Below are 22,074 nucleotides of genomic sequence, written 5' to 3'. Positions count from 1 at the left end.
GTGCTTTTATCGTTGTCGTGATGGATCTCCTATGAACGTATTCGATTTGAACACATACGTTAATGCTGGAAACCGTATTCTCGGTCTCCTCTACATCAACTAGACACGGTTTGCGCCTTTTATTTTAGAGCTGCATGGAGACTACTGCACATTCAAACGAGATCCATTTTCCCGCCGTAAAAGTATGTGTGTAAGAATTATCTTTTTCCTTCCTTATTTAAGCAATCCGTTCGTTGTTGTAGGTAAGTGCTAGACGTCTGCCCGCTCGTTCGATCTCATCATCGTCCGTGCGCTCAACGACTACTGGAAAATGCGACATCCCCTGTTGGGCTAGGCGTTCAATCAATCTATATTACCGCTGCTTGTCAACACCCAGGCCACATTTTCTACTACAAACAAATACTAATGTAATTACCGATTATCGAGTTGATGACCGGGTGTAGCTGACGGCCCATCAAATGTGGTCTTGCTCGTCATTAGAACGCCATATTTTTTGTCTTCCAACAAAGGGTTGCCGTGCTGTTGCTTAAAATAGCGCTTCTCAAAAAGCGACAATGTACCACTATCGTTGCCGTGCAGTTAGCTCTCACTTGTCTCGCGTTCAACAACAAAAACGAATCGATAGGGCTTACGTCGTTGGAAATAGCAGAAATTCAGCATCCAGTGCATTCTCGTCATCGTTCTTCTCAGGCTCGACAGCTCCCGTGGTCGCTCCTTCGGGAGTCTTTGCAAGCTCCTTGATTTCAACGTAGCAGTTGCTGTCTTGCGCACGGATACCTCGCGCTAACAATTCCGCATTATGTTCGGAAGCTGCAGAGCAGAAGTGTGTCAACTATGCATAGCCTGACAATGTAAAATGCAGACACTGTTTAACTCACTCGGGCTCTTGTCAGTAAAGATATTGACGCGTTTCATTGCTATAAAGTGAAAGAGGAGTTGTGTAAACCCATGTCAACAGCTGAGATGCATTGAAGGGCGGATAAAAGACCCCTGTGTTTATGAATATGTCATTGTTAGAGTAAGGACATCGTTCTTTCTCGTGATATATGTCCAAGGACAAATGCTCTAACTTGATCAATAAAGTACATGATGTTTGGTTGTCGTCTAAATACGCTATTTTAGGATGAAATCAAGCTAAAATTTTTTGTGATCCATGTTTGCAGAGTCAGGTGTTAGATATTTGAAGTTTACAAAAAAGGGTGGACACGTTTCTCAACCAACCAGGACTTAAGGCAGCACAGGTAAGTTTATTTATGCAGGTAGCAACAGACAGACAGGCAGGCAGGCAGAACTGTACGACATCATGCAACTTTTTTCTCTTCCCGCGGACCCGCGTGTAACCATGTCTGACTGGTGAGGTTTGACGACTCCCATCAGCAAATTCAACCTTTTCCTTCCCGCGTATCCTCTTTATTCTTGCTTTTTCTCGCTTTTTCTCGCTTTTCCTTCCTTTTACGGTTGTATGGAGACCGTTGAACATTCAAACGAGGTCCATTTTGCGCGCGTAATATACAAGACGAGTTTCTTGTGTTTAACCACATTCGATGGGGATTATAGGTACGCGGCCGTGTCGATGGAGGACATCACGAGCACGATGACGACGACTTGACCAACCAAGAAAGACAGACGGCAGAAGCATCATCGACAATATCTGTGCCGAACAAAAAGAACAATCATCGTCGTGGGAAGCGTGGTCGCCGTCGCAAGTCATCGTCTGCATTGTCCATCGACGAGAATGCATCGCGCGAACAAGAGTCACCTGCATTGCAGTCAATACAGGATATCATTGCAGAAATGAAACGATTACCGACATTCAAGTACGATGCAGAAACTAATAGTCCGTCGCGAAAAAGTACAAGGCGACATTCCGAACCGGCTCATCAGATAAAAGCGTCGACTGAAAGACTCATGTCGAAAGCTTACAATAACAAGAACAATGGACATCATCATCAGATATCTGAAATCTCGCAAAGTATAGCAGCAGACGCAGCAGCAGAGGAGGACGACGTAGAAGACGATCACATTTATTCACATCTGAAGCATCCTCTGGATATTTCTTCTGCTTCTTCTTCTACCGCCAAGCCGCCAGATACTTCTTTTCCAAAACGGCCTAGAAGCTACTCTGTGTCTGGCCAGATCTCCTCAACAGCCGGTGGTTTTGCGTCGCGGCGTACGCTGTACCCGCCTCACCTGCCACTTCCCATCGCGACGCATCTTGTGCAGGCACGTGAGCTCTTTGCTGGCACGCTGGCAGTTGACTGGCAGGATAGCTCGGATGCTAACGTGGCGTGTGAAGAACTCGGCGGTGCAAACATTTACATTTACGGATCACGTAACAGAAATCGTGCCCTCGACGGAGACATTGTAGCCGTCGAGCTCGTTGACGTCGATACTATGCTTGCAGAGAAACACGCACGGAAACATGCGCGTCACAGGTCTTGTTCAACTATTTCACCTGCACCGCCGTCGCTGCAGTCCATCCCTGAACATGGAACTAGCATGCTTTCTGAGCAGCGGCGGCCGGCATACTGCGGCAAAGTTGTGTGTATTCTCGAGCGTCCGAGACGGATGCTATTATCAGGGTACATAGTTACAAACATAGAGAGGTTTATACCAATAGTAACAATTTTTTGGCATATTCAGGACATTGTCGCTGCACAGACCAAGCAGCGCAACATCTCATCATCATCATCAGCAGCAAGAAGTTCCTTCATCGGGGGCAGCACCAAAAATTATATGGTTTGTGCCGGCTGACAAACGGCTGCCCCTGGTTGCTATACCAATCAAACACGCGCCACTCAACTTTGTAGAGTACCATCAAGAATACAGAAACCGGATTTTTATCGCAAGTATTCTAGTTCATTCTTTATCTTATTCTGTCTCTCATCATTGATGGAACTGGCAGGGCACGGTGCAAAGGTGGCCAGCGACTTCGCTCCATCCGTTTGGCTCTATCGAGCGCGAGATCGGGCACATGGGCGAGCTGCCCGTACACTCAAGCGCGCTCATGGCTGACCATCACCTGAAGCAGAACGGTTTCACACCAGGTGTTCTCAAATCTGCTGCCGCTGTACCACCCATCCAAGATCTTGTTTCTGAAAACAGGCTGGATCTCAAAGACCTAGATGTATTTACTGTGAAAGACGGTAGCGACTGCGCGTACTCGATTAAATACGTTGAAAATAATGTATCCGAGGTCGGCATCCACGTTGCCGATCTAGCGACTCTGGTTCGATCGAATACCCTGCTCGATAGAGAGGCCAAGGAACGCGCTGTCACTGTCAGACTTGTCGAGCAAGAGATCCCGATGTTTCCTCCCAGCTTTGCAGAGGAGCGTGTCGTTTTTGCAGATAACGTTGACAGGCTGGCCCTGTCTGTGTTGTGCCGGATTACAAAGACAGGAACGATCTTGAATACTCGAATTGCAAAAACCATCGTCAGGTAGAAAGCAAAATATTCACTCATTTATTTCTCCGTAAAGCTGACCACCTGGGCTATTATCAAAAAGATCAAAATGCACAGTGGACGCAAGTGATGATTTGGAAGAACATGACACTCGATTAAACAGGTTGCTGGATATTTGTCGCGCGCTGCGTGCGCATCGGCTTGCTGACGATGGCATTGGCTTACCTGAGTCGTATCAAGCATTTGAGCTGTCAGCAAGCGGATACCCCAAGGCTATGCAGCGAGTGTCGTGCAAGAACGCGTCGTTGTTACAGGAACTAGAAATTGTTGCTGGCGAAAAAGTTGGGCAAAAGATTTCCAGCAAGTATACCGATCAAGCCTTGCTGTGCCGCCAAGAAGAACCCAAGAGCAACGAGCTTGCCAAACTAGTAAGTTTCCGAATGTGTGAAAAGGAAAAACGACTGCTGAGCAAGAACGGTCATTTTACCTAGGATATCGTTCGAGAATACTTCCAAGACAACGGCGCTACTGGTAGTCTGCTAGGCATGTTCAAGGCTGCGTCGGATATATGGGAAGAAGAAAAACGGGAAGCAGTCGAGTACATGCTACGCAGCGCGTTGCCATCACCGCAGTATTTCTCCGCAGGCTCCATGGATATTTCGCATTACCATCATTTTTCGTACGGCGCGCCGCTGTACACCGAGTTCTGCCATCCTCTACACAACTATATCAGCATCGCCGTGCAGCGCCAGCTTCATGCGGCCTTGAAATCCGACAGCCAGCTTCGCAAGCAGGAGCACACGTTTGCCAAAGTCTCTAGACACTGCAATCTGAAGCGTATTGCAAAAGATGCCGTTCACCGCGCTAGCTGTGCACTGTACTCCGCTGCCTATGTTTACACGCAAGAGGAAACTCATCAGCAAGCAGTTGTGATAAACATGCGCCCTGAGCACGTTACGTTGTATTTCCCAGAATACCAGCTGGCGCAGGAGATCGCACTGGATAAGGATACATTGCCTGGTGGACAAGCAACGTTTGATGCGGCTACGCATACAATGGAAATTGACTGGGAAAGGACTGCAGCTATTAGGCGTTCATGCAGCGACGAAGAGCAGCAGCAAGACGCTGAAAGTAACGATGGAGATAACCTCGTAATCGACCTTGACGATGATGATGACCAGGAGCATGGATATGTCGAGGATGAAATGACAGTGACACTTAAATTTCTGTCCGTGGTAGACGTGGTTGTCAGTGCAGACATGAACGTTGTTCGGCCCAAGCTGCAAGTGACGATTGTCAACCCGCTTCATGCAGCTGCTGCAGCTGCTGCCACCGGCCAAGTCAGCAGTGGCTGAGAAAACTCATAATTTTTTAGTCTATCCCCATCGTTCTCTTTATACTTTTTGAATACCACATATGGCCTCCACAGAGCAAGAGTTCCAAAGTATGACACCTTTGTGTAAATAAAAACACCATCGTCTCTCTCTCTGTTGCTAAAATACCGACTCGAACAAAAAACACAGAACAGCTGAAAGCATGCTGCGACATGGCTGCAACGTACCTGGATGAGCTAAAATCGAGCGATCGAGTGGTTGAGGACAAGACGTTCAGCAGCATTGATTTCCACGACAAAATGTGCAAGCTCGGTAAAGTGCTCGCACATGATGCGACGAAACTTACACTTGCGTGCAAACCACCGCGCAAACCGGGCGATGCACAGCGCATGGTGCAAGAAATGAGCGACAGCGTGTATCGTTTAGTGGGTTTCTATCACGGCGTGCCACAGTCCGGGTACCAGGCATTCAAAGCAAGTTATACCACAACGATTCGTCAGCTACTGCTTGGAGTTCAGTCGCTGTGTTCGACGTTTATGGATAAGGACGAGCACAAGGTAGAATTCATGGTCCCCACCGCTGCGCTGTGGGAGACTTGCAAGACATTGCAAAATGATATGCCTGCCACAAACCACGCAGCCGCCGTAGCGTCCTGGAAACAGATGCGCGAAACATTATCAGATGTCAAGGAAGAAGTGCATGATCACGGTATCGATGATGACGATGAGGACGAAGAAGAGGAGGAACCAAAGAAGGAGCAAGTGGAAAGTGAGGTGCAAAAGCAGTGCGCAAAGCTGGTGGACGTTGCAGTACTTGTATTCCAAAAGATCGAGCGGCGGTGCCTGGCAGACGCGGCAAACGACAATGAGTGGTGTGATCGACTGTGGAAGAGCGGAAAGGAACTTGCTGACGAGACCGACGTTCTTGTTTCTCAACTGTACGAGGAGGATCAGCCGGTGGATATACCTGCCTTTATCAAGAAGTTACTAGACCTTATCGCCATTGCCCAGGAACGAGCATCAGGAGACCACGCAAAATGGTTCGAGGTAAAGTGTTGTGTGCATGCAAACATAGAAGAGATTATTCACGCCGACGCAAACATAGATGTGCGCTCAAAAAGTATCCGAGATGCAAGAAACGAAATAATAACGGCGCCTCTTCGCGGTAGAGCAATACCTCTAGCATCCCCCATCGACACACCAATCCTGCTAACAGCTGCCACCAACGCAGTGCAAAAGATAACAGCAGTGTGAGATTAATTTTGCATTTCTACGACGCATCATACCTTGTAAAATACATTATCATTATTAAAATCATCGACAAATCAATCGAATCATTTGGATCCTTGGAATCTACGTATATTACATGGTTGATCAGCAAATAGGATATTACACTGTTGGATGGGCGAGAAGAATCTTTACTGTACAGCGGCCCGCAGACACATGTATATCTATCTGCGTGTTACACTATGTACTGTACATAACGCATAAAGGGTGGCATAAACTTAGTGGAGTTACATAAAGCAAAGGGTGCGGGAATAGGGCGGATGGAGAGACAGAACGGTAATATTACACATAGATATAACTCATCAATGGTCTGACCAGATGGATCTGCGCAAAAGGTTGACCTGCATTGACTTTGCTGAAGTCGGCGATAATTGCTGGGGCGCTGGCGGCGGCGGTGCGGTGGCGACGCTGCTGCTACTGCTGCTTGCGGTACTTGTTGGAAGCACGATCGCCGATCGCGTCTTGTCGCTAGTGGCCCTAGCCAATTTAACGACGTTGCCGCAAATACGCAGGAACTCCTTGGACGAAATGACGTCGTTCGTTGTTAAGAGCTTGATCATGGTCTCATCCCGCAAATATTCGATAAAATCCTCGGGTATCACTGAAAATTCATCAATGTTTGTTATCAGCAACTTTACGACTGCAATATCTTCGGGTGAGGTGTTGCGATGTTGCTGTGATTCGGGATAAAAGATGCTTGGTGTGAACACACGCGCAATGTTGTCTGTATGCATGAGTGTAACATCTCCAAAGTGAGTCACCAGGTATTTGAGAAACGTAAACAACAGCAAGGTGACATCTCTGTTGGGTTTCGGAAGCACGCAGTATGCAAAGTGCAACAGTCGTTTGGTGTCCGCCATGCTTTCTGCGCCTGTTTTAAACATTTTTTAATTTAAACGTTATGTTTATCGCCACACGCTTGCATCAGCTTACGGATAGCCGCGAGAAACACGCGTCGTAGTTTGTAGGTAAGCAACGGCTCTGGCAAATCGCGAAAGAATCTCTTCAACAGCGCCGCCAGCTGCACGGCAGATGTCTTTTTTAGATACTCCCAGTATCGCTCGCCAGCATCGACTTTGGCGCATATTTCGTTGAGTTCACGGAAATTGCCATTCTTGCGAAACAGCCCTTCAACTTTCATATCTGCAGCAATATGTCAGTGTACTGGATATATGATCTATTTTGCCCTTTGCTTGCCTGATTCCATAAGAGCAAGGATGCAGTTCTGTACAACGGGCGGGATCCGAGCATGCGAAGAATAGTAGGGCGTCAGCGACGGGTACTTGTCAGCCAGAGTTTGGACAAATGCCCAGTCAGGGTTTGAAAACTGCTGCGATGCGAGAGGGACGCCGAATGTTTTGTACGCTTGCATAGTCGGAGGAACGCTGCCTGTACCTCTCAGCGTTGTCTTTTTCAATTTGCTCCACAACGAAATTGCCTTTTTCATATGCAGCAATGCGGGGACATCCTCCATGGTGATCAGGCGTCGTTCAAGGCACAGCACGACAGCCAAGTGGCGCACCGCAAAGTCTTGCTTGTCGCTTAATTTAACTAGTGGGAAAGGATGGCTGATCTGCTGGATTGGTTCGGGTATGCGCCGTCGACCAAGCGACGCTGCGCGGCGCACACCAACAATGGCTGCTGCTGCTGCCGCTGTTGCTGTCGTCGCTGCGGTACCGTCCTGATCTTTCGATCGTACTTTGGTGGCAGTCATGGTGCGCCGCAAAAGCGTTGTTGTCGCGGGTTCTCCGCCAGAGTTACTGTGCGCGTCGTCGTCGTCGACCAAGAGAGCGTCGTTTAGGAGACCGATACCTTTCGTCGTCGTGAACATCATCTTATACTCTATGTATACATGTGCGGGAGAAAGCATACGGGGCAGATGGGAGAAAAGCAGAAAAAAAGGAAGTTAGCGTACACCTTTTCGTCGATCAGCCGGACGAGAGCCTGTGCAACGCTGTGAAAACTCTAAATGTCCATTTACCTTGTACTCTTGCCAAATTGATGCACAGCAGAAACAAGCATTGTTCAATCTGCGATACGCGAACGGGTGGACGTTGCTGCATGATATAACTGCGCCGATTATCCGGGTTGCGCGTACACTCTTCGCAGAGCAATAACAGGTCCGCATTATCGTTCGATTGCCCGATGCGTGCATTCTGCGGCTCAGAAATGTGTGATCGACAAGCCTGGCACACGAGGCAAGACCTGTGCCACCTTGCAATTCGTCCAAACCGAAAACACGCAGAGTCTACAAGCTGGCCGCACGTCGCGCACAACTCGCCCGTGAGCACGCTTCTGCTGAAATCAAAGGGAGAGCCCTGGAACCAGAATCGTCCTGAAACCCACAATCGCTGTTTCTTCAAATGCAGGAACGGCGAAAGGAACTTGTCAAATACTCGTTCTTGATCCTACTAGAGAGATCAGAAGTTCATGTATATATACAGATATGCTTTTTCTCTCTCTAATTATATATATACTCACCGAATGTAGAGCCTCCAGCAGACCTGTGCGCAACAGAGCTTTCAGCTGAGCCGCCAGGTTAGCAACAAAGGTGACCACCTGCTTGGGAATTTCCGACTGATGTTTGTGCACTAATCCATAAAACTGGATAACTCGCAAACACACATTCCTGCACAAGGCATCACACTCGGTTTCTTTAGTACGTATAGGGATATGAATGAGCATACAAAATTCCCTTTTTTTCACAGCAAGAGAGCAAAAACATAAAAAATAGAGACAGATAGATAGAGAGAGTAGTGATTGTCTTGCTCTCTCTCTCTCTCTAAACAGTAGTCCCTTTTTTAATGCAAAGGAAAAGAAAAGACTGAACTTGCCTTCTTGTGCCTTGCTATCGTTGCGATGATGGATCGCCTGGTGTGCAGCTAGCAAGATCTTGAGGTGCCACGTCAACTGACTCGCCATTTGCAGACACTCTGCAACAGCCCCGGCCGTGATGTGTAGTGCCATGTCCCAGATACACGTGGCCAGCGAGTCCTCGAACGCTCGCATTTCTTCCCACACCTGTTTTCGTCTTTGATCCATCTCTGCCTGTGTTCTGCGAAGCTGCTCCTCGACAGGCGGCGGGAAAAGGATCCTATGTGTGGCGCTGGGCGGCTGTTGCTGGACGGAAAGCTGGATATTCCAATACTTTTGGATCATGTAGCATTCGTGATGCCATCGAGGATCCGCCGTCGCTGCTCCCTTTGATAGCACGGCTTGCTGACATCCAGGGCAAATCGGCGCGTGTAGCAACGAGTAGTGGTATCGACAGTATGCCTGATTGTTATGAACGTACCATTCCTTGGATTGCTGCTGCTTTTTGCTGGACTTTTTGCAAACTGCGCATTTCATGCAAGTGTCGTGGTATTTATAGCGACCTACAGCGTGCGCCGCCCCCGCCCCCGTTGTCTTGTCAGAAGGTGCAATTAGTCTGTAGCATCTTTTACAAATAATGCCGCGCCGCAGTTTATAATCTCGTTCGCATAGGACTCTATCATCGGCAATGTGGTAATTATACGCAAGAGGCTCCTGACAGTCCTAAATCATGCGCACTCTCTCTTTTAGCTTTTTTCTTTTTCAAAAGAAAAAAGTTTATTATCTCTTGCAAATATGGAGAACCTTGCCTCGCATGAAAAGCACGATGGATGGTAGAATCGATATGCCACTGATAATGAGTTATCGCATGGTCGATGGCATTTGAAACAGACCGGCTCGTCCATTTAATTATACAAGATATAAAAGGAGGAGGAGCAAAGAGAGGAGAAGGAAGAAAAAGAAAAAAAGTTTTCTTGAGGCGTGTACCTCATAGTATTTTTAGCCCAATCGAGTTCCATCGGTGAGCGTTTTCTTCAGCCTGCGCACACCAGAGACGAGTCTATGGAAATCATGTGAGCCCATGGATGATTAAGATCAGAAACAACCTACCTCATCGTGGAATTTCCTTTCACGGACCAGAGTCTGCACCTGCTCATCATCAAGCATCCAGTGCCGCTTTCGCCTCGATCTCCGGGACTTGTGTTCACACATTTCACGGATCCGAGGAACGTATTCGGTCATGACAATATGCTTGATCGGCTGATTTGCCAGGCGGTAGTTTAGCAACCGCTCCAGAGCCTCCGTGCATTCATCGTAAAATGCAGTCCTAAATCCGGTATTTTGTTTAACTTTGATATTTTCTTTTTTGCATGACAATACGTTTGTTGTCTTCTTTTTTACCTCATGTCGCACAAGTCGCCCCAGGTACCAGACCACTCATGGAATCGTCTTTGCCATTTACGGTTTTCCAGGCGCTCACCATTCAGCACTGCTACGGGCTCCGCAGCCTGGTACGACGATGCTGATGCAACGTTATATGTCCCAGCATAGCCACAAATAAGATCCTTGTCAACAACGTGCACCTAATTACAAGCATTCAATATCATTCAATGACAATGCCATTTTCTGCCTGTAAGACATTAGTACCTGTTCGGGGCCATGTGGTCGTATCCACGCATCCATGAATGAAGCGGTTTCCATTGCATTGTATATGGCTTTCAAATCGTTGGCTGCAAATGCTTCCTTCACGGACCTCGTCGCGGGCTTGTCTCGAACGTATCGCCAGCATAATTGATCAATCTCGACCTGGTCTCTGCGCTCGGTGTACCGCTGAGTTATTTCTAAGCGACGTTCCACAGTCGGCAGAGATACAATGTTGTTCATCCCCATATAGTCGATAAAAAGGTGCGAACATACACAAAATGTTCGTCGTGGGCCTCCTGTGTAAGGTTCCGGATTGATATGCTTGCACCACACTTGAAGTGTATGGATCAAGCGCCTGATATCGCTCCCTATAGCTCCCACTAACGATACTAGATCCCCTGGATTGACGAGGTAACCTTCTGATAGTGCTAGCAATTGCAGGTAGGGGAGCAAAGTATTCGTTCTTGGTTGAACGTATCTTAGCACAGTCTGAAATTTGAGGCCTTCAACGGGTATCAGGTCTGGGTCTGCTCCCGTTCAACAAGTTAGCTCACTGGACAACCGTTGCAAAACTTTACGGGTTCTGCATCACTCACCATTGGTCGTCATAATAATAGGTCGTTTACTCTTTTGTGCTAGATCGTTGACTGCTGTCCAGAACCCCTTGTCGTCGTCGTACAGGAGATCCACATCTTCTAAAAGGATGAGGCATTGCTTAGCCCTTGATGGCGGGGTCGCCGCGGTGCTGACTCCCTCAGCCTCGTCGTCATCATCCTCTTGTTGTTCTTCTGAATCCACATCCATTGGCTCTTCCTTTCTGGGGCGCATGAAATGCATAATTGAACCTTTTGCTGCTTCAACTTTTTTGGTGGCTGTTGCTTTCTTTGGACGCTTTCTGCCCTGATTAGCCGTTCCTGAGAAGCTGACCTGATGACTTTCCGCCATTTCTCCAACTGCAGCCATCAAGTCCTTGCCCGATCTTCTTACGCCAGCGTGCAGCTCAAATACGTTGTAGCCGATTTGCTCAGCTGCAGTGTAGACTGCTGCGGTCTTTCCGACTCCGTTGGGACCAACCAGCAGGATTATATTTGATATTGGCTTGCGTTTGGATGTTACCCTTCGTCGTTTGTTACCTGGCTGGAAATCTTCATCATTTTCGTCATCGTTGTCTTCGGAGCTACTATCCAGCGACATGTCATCCCGGTCCATAGAAAAGGTCCCTCTCTTTTGCTGTTGCTTTGGCACAGCAACCTTTAATTGCTGCAACCACTGTTGCAAATATTGATTGTTGTGATCATTGCCAAGTATTTCTTGAATCTGCCGAGGTCGGTGCCGATCAGCCCATAATCTATCAGATTCATCCATACTTGTGAATGTGGCATCAAGTTTTGCCTGACAAGCGCGCGAAGAACTCCACTGTGTTTCTGCGTATACTTTGTCCATCATTTTCTCCACTTCTCTGCGAGACATGCTCGCGTAGACTGGCTGGGACGGTTCATAGTCAGGTCGATTACTAATTGGGGGTATCTTCTCGATGTCGAAATCGATATTTGGTTGTACCGGTTTAATTACAGGGAACATTGGACGCTGGATCGACGGATATTCAGTAGCTTCTAACTGTCTGACGTGCCCATTTTCTTTGTCCGGCCAGAGTACGTCGCTTCGAGCAAGGCTGCTTTTAGCTTTGGATGAAACCGATTCTTCTTGCCACAACTCGTCGGGCCCATAAAATGCAAGCTTGAGTTCTTCGTCTCGTAACAGTTGAGGATGTAATTCTATCTCTTGCGCACGCTGCTGTTCGCGTAAAGCATTCCGGTATTTTAAGTAGCGTTTCGCTGAAGACGTCGAGCTTTCGGCGGGTATTGACGATTTAGGGTATTGACCAAACTCATTAGGCTTGACGCGAGATTTGAGTACAAGCGGGTTGATCGGCGGCGGAGGAGGTTGTGATTGCGTCTCAGCGGCAGGAGGAGGAGGTTTTGGGGCCAGCTTGCGCTTTGCAAAGAAGGGATGCACTTTGACGATCGTCTCTGTAGTCATTCCAGGGAGGCAAAGCTTTTCAAGGAACGAGTGAGTCGCGCTCGAGACGCGTGCTGTTGAAATCGTCGACGACGCGAACCCCGACGATTTGCCAAGGAAGAGCTTGCCCGCTCTGGATAATGCTGCATTGCAGAAAGATTCTCCTCCTATCCGTCCCTGAAGCATTGTGGACAAATACAAGATAGAAATCGATATTTTTGAGGTTTGACATAGGTTGTGCCTCGTTTACCATTGAACAATTAAGGATGCATGGTCAGCAATGCTCTGCCATACATGTACTGCAATAATTTATCGCTGACATTCATATAGAGTACAGTTTGGGCCGTTTTACACTACTGGTATATCAAATATTATCCTGTTTGAACGATCAATTCGAAATAGTCCATCAGGTCGCGCTCTTCCGGTGATCAAAAGTTTTACCAGAGTTCAGTTGGAACGGGATGTGCAACGTACTACGGGCTCAATGTAGATCCAAGGCGATAGGAAAAAAAGCAATAGCACGCGACAAATCAAGCATTTTATGTATAGTTTTGCTTTAAAAGTCGATGTAAACGGAGGATTCTCCCACAGGAATCAACACAGGAGTGTGACTAGATCTTGAGACCTTGCTCCCATCTGCAGCAGTCAGCAGCTATATATTGTCCATGTGAAAGTCTGGCAATGCCCGGGTTGTGGGGAATAGGAGCGGCGGGCGGCCCTGAACCTTGTGTGACGGTGGATCTTTCTGCAGCAACCAGCCCAACAGGTTTTCCGAGCTTTTCACACTGGGTCCTCGGAAACCTTCTTTCTCCTTCTTTCTACAGCGCAGTGGTTTACTTGCCGGGTTACAGTATGGCATTTAAACTCTTTCAAAGCGAGTTTCTTACTGAGGAACAGCTCAATAACTTGAAGCTGTACAAGTACTCGGCGGTTGACAAGTCATTCACTACCAGGCTCTTCCTTCGCCATTACTGGAACTGGTCGATCGAATTGTTTCCACTATGGATCGCGCAAGTAGTCTTCATTCTGGGAGTTTTTTTTGATTTTGCTTACATATGATTTTAGTCCCAATTTAATTACTCTGATTGGCTTAATGTTCATGATAATCAATGTGGCACTGATGGTGGTCTATGCGCCGGAGATGGATGCAGAAGGTGGACCTCGCTGGATTTATTACAGGCAAGTAATAGTCATCTTCTTTTTCCTTTCGGGCGGATTGTAGTTGGATCTGACAGCACGAGGGCTTTGTGATATCTAGCTTTGCGGCTGGGTTGTGGTTATATTCGACTTTTGACAACGTGGACGGTAAACAAGCACGAAGGACAGGCACTTCAAGTCCATTGGGCGAGCTTTTTGATCACGGTTGCGATGCACTAAACACCTCGTTTGCTGCCTTGTTGCAGGCAGCAGCGCTCGGTATGGGCCACTCAATGGGTAGCGTCATGCTTTACAGTATTGCCATGTGCGGCTTCTACCTATCGACAGCCGAAGAATATCACACCGGTACATTGTATCTAGGCTACATCAATGCACCCACGGAGGGAGTAGTCGTATCATGCATTGTGTTCTGCCTCTCCGGCTACTACGGTAAGTGATTGCAGAAAAGGGGGAGGCGGATCATCGTGGGACAATTCCAGGAAACTGATTTGTTGGGCTGTTTAGGACCTGGTATCTGGCAAATGACACTTGCTAAAGCGCTGTCATCTCCGGCATGGCTTCCAGAGCCACTGGCATCCATGACTGTGGCACATGCTATTATTTTCTGGATTGGACTGCTTTTCCTCTTCACACATGTACCGGTCTGGTAAGTGAGATGATGAATATTTGTCCGAATTTATCCTTGACTGACACACTATTGGACATTGCACAGTTTGTATGCAATGTACAAGGCTTGCCGGAAACAGGATAGACCGTTTGTATCCACAATGATTGCAGAAAACATGCCTATCACAGTCTACTGTGCTTCCTTCTTTTTCTGGGTCACATCCCCGTACTCTTTCATCTTGTCCGATCATCACTACATCCTGTACACGTTGACAACTGGCATTGTCTTTGGTCGGATGGCCACCAAGATCATCCTTGCTCACCTTGTCAAGGCACCGTTTCCCAAGTTCACCGTTCTGCTTATTCCATTGATTATCGGTGCAGTTATCAGCAACCTGCCTAGGATATCAAAAATGTAAGCAATAACCTGCATTGGAACAGAGTGGAAGAAAACGAATTACTCACTGATCTTCTGCAATGTAGTCCCCCTATTTTTACCCCACAATCCGAGTTCCTGTATATCTGTGCTTATTTTGTGTTTGCATTGTTGGCTTATCTGCGCTGGGCCGTGATAGTCATCAATAGCTTCTGCTCTTACCTAGGTATCAAGTGTCTTACCATTCCCAAGACCAAAAATATTTAGATTTTTAGATATTACTCTCTCTAAAAAAAGTAGTAAATAAAATTTCGATGACTACTGTAATGTATTGTAAAGCTTGTACTTTTTGTCGAAGTGTATGCTGTCAATGAATCGAGTAACGTTAGAGAATGCTATGTCTTTGCTTGGGATGGGAGGGTATTAATTACATTGACAGAATAATGCAATTTAATTGCGGAGCCGAGACAATGCCGCCGCTTCAAGGACAAGTCGTGGCAGCACACCAACCTTTCTTTTTCTTTCCCGCTTACCCTATAGACATTGCGCCAACATGAATATATTTCGTCTAGTAGCAGACTTGATGCATCTGCTTTCCATCTTCATTCTACTACATAAGATCAGGAAAACGCGTTCATGCGTTGGTAAGCTCTCAGCAGGCCTGTCCCTGAGCAGGAGCAGTGGTGGTACTCAATGTCGAACGCGTTGTTTAGGCATTTCAATCAAGTCGCAGCTTTTATACACAATCGTCTTTTTGACGCGCTACCTTGACCTGTTCACAAAGTTTATTTCAGTCTACAACACGGTCATGAAGATTTTCTTTATTGGATCTTCAGTTTATATTCTGTATCTCATGAAGTTCAAGTACAAGGCTACATATGACGCCAACCTCGACACATTCCGGATCGAATATCTACTTGGTGCATCTGCTGTTATGGGCCTAGCTTTTCCACACAAGTACACTGTCATGGAGGTAACATCTTGGGTGATCTTGGGGGGGGGGGTTTTGCCTCATTTTTCTAACAAGAGAAATTACAGGTTCTATGGTCGTTCTCGATCTGGCTCGAATCCGTCGCGATTCTGCCCCAGCTGTTCATGCTTCAGCGTACGGGCGAGGCCGAAACTATCACGACTCACTATCTCTTTGCACTCGGTATCTACCGGGCGCTGTATCTTGTCAACTGGATTTACCGCTACATATCTGACGACCACATTTACTGGATCGCCTGGGTTGCTGGTTTGCTCCAAACCGCTCTGTACAGTGACTTTTTCTACATTTACTACACCAAGTGAGTACATGCACTGTGCGCAGTAGCGGCCACAGATTAACAATCTTTTCTTCAAGAGTGCTGAAGGGTCAGAAATTTGAACTTCCAAAGTAAGCGGCGTGTTTGCAATATTCTGGAAATCACGATTGTTGTTGCTGACAAAATTCTCGTGCAGGATGGTTTAATGCTATAACTGAAACTTTGTAACAATAAATATGAATGCAAAAATTAGCATGAATGCTCCTCTTTCCCCTATGAAATGCAGTTTCTATCATCATCAAATTCGATATTCAATCAATCCAAACAGAGCACGAATACCACAAGGACTCGACAGTGCTAAAATACACTGCATCCCAACGTCAACCAGCAGGTATGCTACAGCTCTGCGTTGACTTGGTTCTACAGGAGCGAGCTAATATTTTACCGAGCATGGACTCTGCAGAAGTTCGAGATCAAGAAGGTCTATTGCTTTTTCTAATCCTGCACCCTGAAACTGGCCCGTTTCTTAAAGCAACGTTTAGACACTCGAATGGAAGCAGCTGTTGACGACCCAGATCCAATGCCTCTGACTTGGCAACGTGGTCGTCGTTCGTCCGTGTTTAGCGAACCCATCGATCCTTCTGCAGATCCACCAATGCCGACTGGATTTCCAAAGATGACAATTGACACCAAAGTGATCAAATCTGCATTGTGCGACAACTTTTTGTTCAGCCGTTTGGATGACGAGCCGTACGAAACCGTAGTAAACGCATTGAAGCAAGTTCGCATCGACGCGCACTCAGTACTCGTTGAGCAGGGAGCTCTTGATGATCGGTAAAGAATTCTACACTACATGGAGATCGTATTCAATGATATTCATGACGTTTTTGTATGGGGGCAACAAGGTTCTTTATCGTGCGTACTGGTTGCATTGATTGCTTTAGCGACGATAACAAAGTTATAACCTTCGGCCCCGGAGAAACCTTTGGAGAACTGGCTCTTCTTCACCAAGCAACTGCTCCGTACACCGCCGTTGCAGCCTCTGATACTACTATTTGGCAATTAGATCGACTGACGTTTCGAACTATTCTTGCTGGAATGGATGCTCATAGAAGGACACTCCACACCAATTTCCTGCGTCGAGTGCCACAATTTGGAACCTTGAGTAAATGCGACACACTCAAGGTAGTGGATTGCTTCACTTTTGTGTATTTTGCGGATGAGACTGTGGTCTGCAGTGACTGCACCTGTTCCAATGCTTTTTATATTATTCTGGCTGGACAAGTCGGAGTGTACCATCGAGACGATGATGGTGACGATGATGATCATGGATCAAACCTTCGATTCATCCGTATTTTAAACAAGGTACGACATAGTTAGCGTTCAGAATGTTCTATCATGAATAGTAACCCTTCCCCCACGTTGTGCACCCTATTTATTTTCGGTTGCAGGCGATCATTTTGGCGAAACTGCCCTGCTGGACAACGAGCCTCAAACAAACACGATTATCGCACAAGGGTCGCTCAAGTGCGCAATGATCACCAGGGATGCATTTCTCCGGCTTATTGGACCTTTCTGTTCGTAACGGACCTGATAGCTTCTAGCTAATCCGCCAGATCTGTTTGTGAAGGAAACATTTTTTATGCAATTTTAAAAATCATGAGGATGACTACAATGATGCTTCCAGCTTTTGCTTTTTTCGAGCCAAGTAACGTTCGCGTGCACTCATTGCAGCCTCGTCCGTGGTGCGCTTTGCAGCAGCTCGCTGCTCCATTTCTATTCGCTTTTGTTCTTCCATCTCCTTCTCGCGTTGTCGTGTTTCCATCATTTGCTTCTCTATCTCACGGCTGTACCGCTCGCGTTCCTTGGCATCGCCGCCTCCACGTCGCTTGGCTTCATACTCTTCCACCTTCTTTCGCTTGTACTCATCATATTCTCGCTGCCGTTCCCGCGCGCCCTCATCCTTCAAGGAGCCGAGGGAGCCAAACTTTGGCTTGACGTTTAATCCTGCGCTCAGCAACTGTCTTCGATCCACAATTTCATTGTTATCGTTTAATATGACTTGTTTGCCTTCACGCTTTGCTTGCTCAACCAATTCCACGTCTGCCTTTGCCTTTTCTTCCTGTTCTTTTGTCGTTTCTGAGGATCTACTCTTTCCATTTTTCAGATGCTGCATCATGGCCGTCCGCTCTGCTTCTTTGCGATCTAGAAGCTGTTTGTAGAATGATTCCATTTTTTTCTTTTTGTTTGCCTCCTCTATGTATAATATTCAGTTTTTCCTAGTTCAGCCAATCCGGACAAGAGAGTCATCTTACCTTCTCGTTTCTTTTCCTCAGCTTCTATTCGCTCTAGCTCTGCCTTTTGCTTCTTGTATGCTTCCGTCATGAAAACTTCTTTATCTGCATACATTTCTCCTTCGGCTTCTCGTTCTCGTGCAATTTTCTTTTCTTCAGCTAAAAGTCGATCCTTCTTTCGAATTTCTGCCATTTCCAGCAAGCCATGGATATATTTTGCCTAGTGATCTGTTAGAAATTGCATTGAGTACCCGTAACTTTTCAGGCGAAGTTACCTTTTTAGAGTTTGGGCCCTTCAATGCTTCCTTCTTTATCCGTTCAGCTTCCTTCAAGTCGTCGTACACAGCATCGTAATCGAAAATATTAGCGTCTTCTTCGAGAGCTTTTGCATGCTGCTCAGCGATCTTTTTGTTCGTCGCACTCTGTTGCGATAATTGCTGATTGACGTTCGCTCGATGGCCAACTTGGGTCTGCTCTTCTTCATCGTCCGGATCCTGCTGTGCAAATGTGCTGTGACGATTGAATGCCACAGTCGTCTTCTTTTTTGCAGGAACATTGAGACCGAACTTCATTTTCTGCATGGTGTTGAATTCCTGCGGTGGGTTGTGAAAAGAGCAAGCTCCCCGCTCCGCCGTGCAAGGCGATACTGAATTCCCCACTCGTAAATCCTCAGCGGAACTCTTTTCTTTCCTCTCCTGCAGGATTGTTCTCCAATGAAAGATCTTGCTCGGACCGTTCCTTTCGAATTTACAACACACGAGCGTGGAAAAGTACCAAGGGTCTCACACAACTCTGGTAGTAACTTTCATCCAAGGAATTCTTGAGATTGTGACTAATATGTTTACAATGGTTATCAGCACCGCAGCAACAAAGTAATCGAGCAATAGTTGGTTCTGCCTAGGTGCAGCATCTAACGCTTCTATCTAGACACCTTTAACGAACAGAGAGGATTTACGTTTTATCCCAAACGATTGCCTAAACGAAACCCGATTTGCTACGGATCGCCAAAGAAAAGGAGCTGCCGATTCCAACTTGACCGAAATCCTTTTGGGACGTTCGAGGCTTACAACAGAACCTGGACGCAACAGCAATATAAGTTTAGTCGCAGCCCTTCCGGATCTTCTGATATGGTCAGTTCCAAAGATACAGACGATCAAAGTGTCAGCACGGCGGCGTCGTTTTCAACGGCACAGTCATCGTTTTCAGACACAAATGATGCTCACAGTTCGGTCGATTCACTCATCAGCCGACTTGATAATATCAGCTTGGATTCGGAAAGAATCTTAAAAGAACACAATGAAGAGAACAGCCGCCGACGTCCAAAGAATGACGCGTATGTTGCGTTTACTAAAAATGTAAATCTAGAAAGATTGCGCAAGAGTGATTTCTTTTTTCTAATACTCTATTATCAGTACATTGGGCTTCGGCGAAAGGCTCAAAATATTCTGGATGTAAGGAAGCCAGCAACCAGCAACTGCACTGATATCAGTCGAGATATTGATACATGCGCACCCGTTAGACGTATCTGGACAGGGGACTGGACTTTGACGAAGCATATGAAAAGACAGCCATACCAAAACCAGTGGCCGTAAAGCCTTTGACAGACGAAGAGGAGAAAATAGCAAGTAGACCATGTACAAATGCGCGTGACGAACGAAAAGTTCTGACTGGTGAATGTTCTTGTTAGGTGCGAGATGTAATGAGGAAAGGTCAGACTGGAGAAATAGCACGACTCAAGACGGCCATTGTGGAATACAAAGACATATACAAGTTATACCCTGAGACATGGCTCAACGACGAAATTATTAACTTTTACATGGAGCTTATATCCCATCGAGCGAACGACGAAAACAGCGGATTGCCATCTGTTCACTGTTTCAACACTTTCTTTTGCTCGACGTTGCGTGAACATGGTTACGCTAAAGTTCGCCGATGGACGAAAAGAGTGGATATCTTTGCAAAGGACTTGATCCTTATTCCTATCAACTACTCGTATCACTGGACACTCGGCGTTATCGACATGAGGAACAAGACCATACAGATATACGACTCTCTGCATGGAAATCATGACTCTACTCTGAGACTTCTACTGAGCTATCTCGAAGACGAGCATATGGATAAAAAGAAGCAGCCTATTGACTTAAGTGATTGGCGGATAAATGCTCCCAAAGTATGCATTACAGATGAGCAGCGGGAGCAATGACCTGAGACTAACAAGATGTCCAGGATATACCACGACAGGGTAACATGTCAGACTGTGGAGTTTTTACATGCACATTTGCAGAACGACTTTCACGGCAGCAGCCATTTGATTTCTCGCAGCGAGATATGGAGCTTATACGGCAGAGAATGGTGCTCAGTATCATTTATAAATCTATCCAGTAGTTAGTCCAAATTGTATATATGCAATTGCAGAAAAATAAGGACTAGTCTTATGGATTGGTCCATTTAATTCGAACTTTTCTGCTAAATATTGAGCTTATATCCACGGGTGAAGGCTTGTGATGTCAAAATCTCGCTAAGCGGGTTTGTGAGTGATCCAAGTATCTGTCAGGCCAAGCGTTGTAAAACTTCGCTCTCCCGATTGCCAAAACGTCATATTAGAGCAACAAGCTGGTTGTATACTCATCACCTTGGAGCGTGGCGAATTTATACGGATAGCTCGCAAACCAAAGAGCCTGGATATAATTTCTTTATTATATAAAAGAATTGACAAAATTAAATTACAATGAGAGCAATACAACCAGGAGCAAGTACTGTAGTTGTACACTCTTTTCCAAAAGCAAAGTTGTTCTCAGCAAATTTTGAAGTTCGCATATTCACAAAAATAAAATTCGTAGTTACCCAAAAGTCTTTGCGTGCGCTGACAAATCAGATGTCGCATGCCCAGAAAAGTTGTCGCACAGAAGCCTTGGTATGGTCATCATTATATAAACATGTTACCTTTTCAGGTCCCCAGCTTTCCTTCTTCCATACACAACACACAATTGAAATGAGCAATCAGTTTTCTTATGAAGACGGGCAGGGCCTTGTTGTTGATGAGCATGGCAGGCCTGAGCCCATGGACTATATCGTTGATGAGGAGGTGTACGCTCTTCAAACTGTGAGTCCTCACACACAGTATTTGCGCAATATAGCTTGCGAGCGCAACTGCGAGTCCTTTACTATGCATATCGACGAGCCAAAGGATATAGACATTCGTATGAGAGAAGCGACTACCAAGCGAACTTATACAATCTACACGGACCAGGACAAAGTGAGATTCTTTAAACTGATGTTTGAGAGGGTTTTAAGTGCATCAGCTGCTGCAAAGCAGCTAGGGATACATGTTCGTACAGCACAAAAGTGGGCCTTACAGTATGAAAAGAACCCTGACAGCATTTTTGAGAAACGTAAAAAAAAATGGTCGTCCGCGTATCCTTAATAAAGAGCATAAGAAGGTTATTATTAGAACGTTGATGAGAATCCTTCAGTTGTCCTAGAACAGTTGATGGAGCGACTGCTTCAGAGATTTGAGGGACTCAAGCTATCCAAAACGACTCTTTATCGGTTTGTGAGGACACAATGCAACTTGTCACTGAAAAAAGCCCGGTTTCAGCCTGTAGACAGGAACAGCGAGGCTAAGATTCAAGAGTGCCTTGACTGTGTGCGCAAATGGGACAAGACTGATATGGATTTTAGAAAAAACTGTGTCTTTCTTGATGAGTCTGCCTTCCATATTAACATGAAGCGCAGCATGGCATGGTCGAAAAAAGGGTGTTCTGCAGTGGTCACGGTGCCAAAAACACGAGCACGGACGACCACAATCTTGGGTGCAATCTCTGCATCAGGTCTGATTAAGTGCAGCTTGGGACTTCCACAGCCGCCAGCCAAGAAAAGAAAGCGTGAGGG

General features: G+C 46.4%; 11 protein-coding genes across 11 annotated transcripts; 7 read left to right on the top strand and 4 right to left on the bottom strand.

The window, feature by feature from the left end:
* Window positions 1–217: 217 nt before the first annotated feature.
* VTP01DRAFT_6652 (uncharacterized protein) lies at window positions 218–915 on the bottom strand (the record flags this gene model as incomplete). The annotated part of the gene is made up of 4 exons (XM_069385577.1): window positions 218–347; window positions 416–562; window positions 633–810; window positions 879–915. The coding sequence occupies 4 exons, from the start codon at window positions 913–915 to the stop codon at window positions 218–220; spliced, it is 492 nt and encodes a 163-aa protein (XP_069243025.1).
* A 547-nt stretch (window positions 916–1,462) lies between these two features.
* On the top strand, window positions 1,463–4,760 carry VTP01DRAFT_6651 (uncharacterized protein; the record flags this gene model as incomplete). The annotated part of the gene is made up of 6 exons (XM_069385576.1): window positions 1,463–1,489; window positions 1,558–2,582; window positions 2,644–2,845; window positions 2,906–3,441; window positions 3,509–3,833; window positions 3,897–4,760. The coding sequence occupies 6 exons, from the start codon at window positions 1,463–1,465 to the stop codon at window positions 4,758–4,760; spliced, it is 2,979 nt and encodes a 992-aa protein (XP_069243024.1).
* Window positions 4,761–4,821: 61 nt separating this feature from the next.
* On the top strand, window positions 4,822–5,885 carry VTP01DRAFT_6650 (uncharacterized protein; the record flags this gene model as incomplete). Its single annotated transcript, XM_069385575.1, has 3 exons — window positions 4,822–4,849; window positions 4,929–5,785; window positions 5,844–5,885. 3 exons carry the CDS (start codon window positions 4,822–4,824, stop codon window positions 5,883–5,885), a joined length of 927 nt encoding a protein of 308 aa, XP_069243023.1.
* A 442-nt stretch (window positions 5,886–6,327) lies between these two features.
* On the bottom strand, window positions 6,328–9,744 carry VTP01DRAFT_6649 (uncharacterized protein; the record flags this gene model as incomplete). Its single annotated transcript, XM_069385573.1, has 7 exons — window positions 6,328–6,896; window positions 6,959–7,168; window positions 7,223–7,867; window positions 8,007–8,433; window positions 8,507–8,679; window positions 8,860–9,562; window positions 9,649–9,744. 7 exons carry the CDS (start codon window positions 9,742–9,744, stop codon window positions 6,328–6,330), a joined length of 2,823 nt encoding a protein of 940 aa, XP_069243022.1.
* Window positions 9,745–9,827: 83 nt separating this feature from the next.
* Window positions 9,828–12,688, bottom strand: VTP01DRAFT_6648 (uncharacterized protein; the record flags this gene model as incomplete). The annotated part of the gene is made up of 5 exons (XM_069385572.1): window positions 9,828–9,899; window positions 9,950–10,166; window positions 10,241–10,422; window positions 10,487–11,010; window positions 11,080–12,688. 5 exons carry the CDS (start codon window positions 12,686–12,688, stop codon window positions 9,828–9,830), a joined length of 2,604 nt encoding a protein of 867 aa, XP_069243021.1.
* Window positions 12,689–13,354: 666 nt separating this feature from the next.
* On the top strand, window positions 13,355–14,909 carry VTP01DRAFT_6647 (uncharacterized protein; the record flags this gene model as incomplete). Its single annotated transcript, XM_069385571.1, has 6 exons — window positions 13,355–13,512; window positions 13,568–13,681; window positions 13,761–14,089; window positions 14,165–14,306; window positions 14,373–14,681; window positions 14,750–14,909. The coding sequence occupies 6 exons, from the start codon at window positions 13,355–13,357 to the stop codon at window positions 14,907–14,909; spliced, it is 1,212 nt and encodes a 403-aa protein (XP_069243020.1).
* A 286-nt stretch (window positions 14,910–15,195) lies between these two features.
* On the top strand, window positions 15,196–16,095 carry VTP01DRAFT_6646 (uncharacterized protein; the record flags this gene model as incomplete). Its single annotated transcript, XM_069385570.1, has 5 exons — window positions 15,196–15,286; window positions 15,356–15,615; window positions 15,681–15,931; window positions 15,988–16,020; window positions 16,086–16,095. 5 exons carry the CDS (start codon window positions 15,196–15,198, stop codon window positions 16,093–16,095), a joined length of 645 nt encoding a protein of 214 aa, XP_069243019.1.
* Window positions 16,096–16,439: 344 nt separating this feature from the next.
* On the top strand, window positions 16,440–17,427 carry VTP01DRAFT_6645 (uncharacterized protein; the record flags this gene model as incomplete). Its single annotated transcript, XM_069385569.1, has 3 exons — window positions 16,440–16,723; window positions 16,795–17,254; window positions 17,341–17,427. 3 exons carry the CDS (start codon window positions 16,440–16,442, stop codon window positions 17,425–17,427), a joined length of 831 nt encoding a protein of 276 aa, XP_069243018.1.
* A 131-nt stretch (window positions 17,428–17,558) lies between these two features.
* Window positions 17,559–18,764, bottom strand: VTP01DRAFT_6644 (uncharacterized protein; the record flags this gene model as incomplete). The annotated part of the gene is made up of 3 exons (XM_069385568.1): window positions 17,559–18,145; window positions 18,205–18,403; window positions 18,459–18,764. 3 exons carry the CDS (start codon window positions 18,762–18,764, stop codon window positions 17,559–17,561), a joined length of 1,092 nt encoding a protein of 363 aa, XP_069243017.1.
* A 132-nt stretch (window positions 18,765–18,896) lies between these two features.
* VTP01DRAFT_6643 (uncharacterized protein) lies at window positions 18,897–20,568 on the top strand (the record flags this gene model as incomplete). The annotated part of the gene is made up of 7 exons (XM_069385567.1): window positions 18,897–18,978; window positions 19,041–19,055; window positions 19,111–19,538; window positions 19,596–19,634; window positions 19,703–19,804; window positions 19,871–20,353; window positions 20,410–20,568. 7 exons carry the CDS (start codon window positions 18,897–18,899, stop codon window positions 20,566–20,568), a joined length of 1,308 nt encoding a protein of 435 aa, XP_069243016.1.
* A 607-nt stretch (window positions 20,569–21,175) lies between these two features.
* VTP01DRAFT_6642 (uncharacterized protein) lies at window positions 21,176–21,607 on the top strand (the record flags this gene model as incomplete). Its single annotated transcript, XM_069385566.1, has 1 exon — window positions 21,176–21,607. The coding sequence occupies one exon, from the start codon at window positions 21,176–21,178 to the stop codon at window positions 21,605–21,607; it is 432 nt and encodes a 143-aa protein (XP_069243015.1).
* Between the last annotated feature and the right edge of the window lie 467 nt (window positions 21,608–22,074).

This window comes from Rhizomucor pusillus (genome assembly GCF_041956525.1).
Source record: "Rhizomucor pusillus strain CBS 183.67 unplaced genomic scaffold VTP01scaffold_3, whole genome shotgun sequence".
NCBI lineage: Eukaryota > Fungi > Mucoromycota > Mucoromycetes > Mucorales > Lichtheimiaceae > Rhizomucor > Rhizomucor pusillus.
Note: the sequence above shows the minus strand (reverse complement) of the source record. Positions and strands in the feature narration are given on the sequence as shown.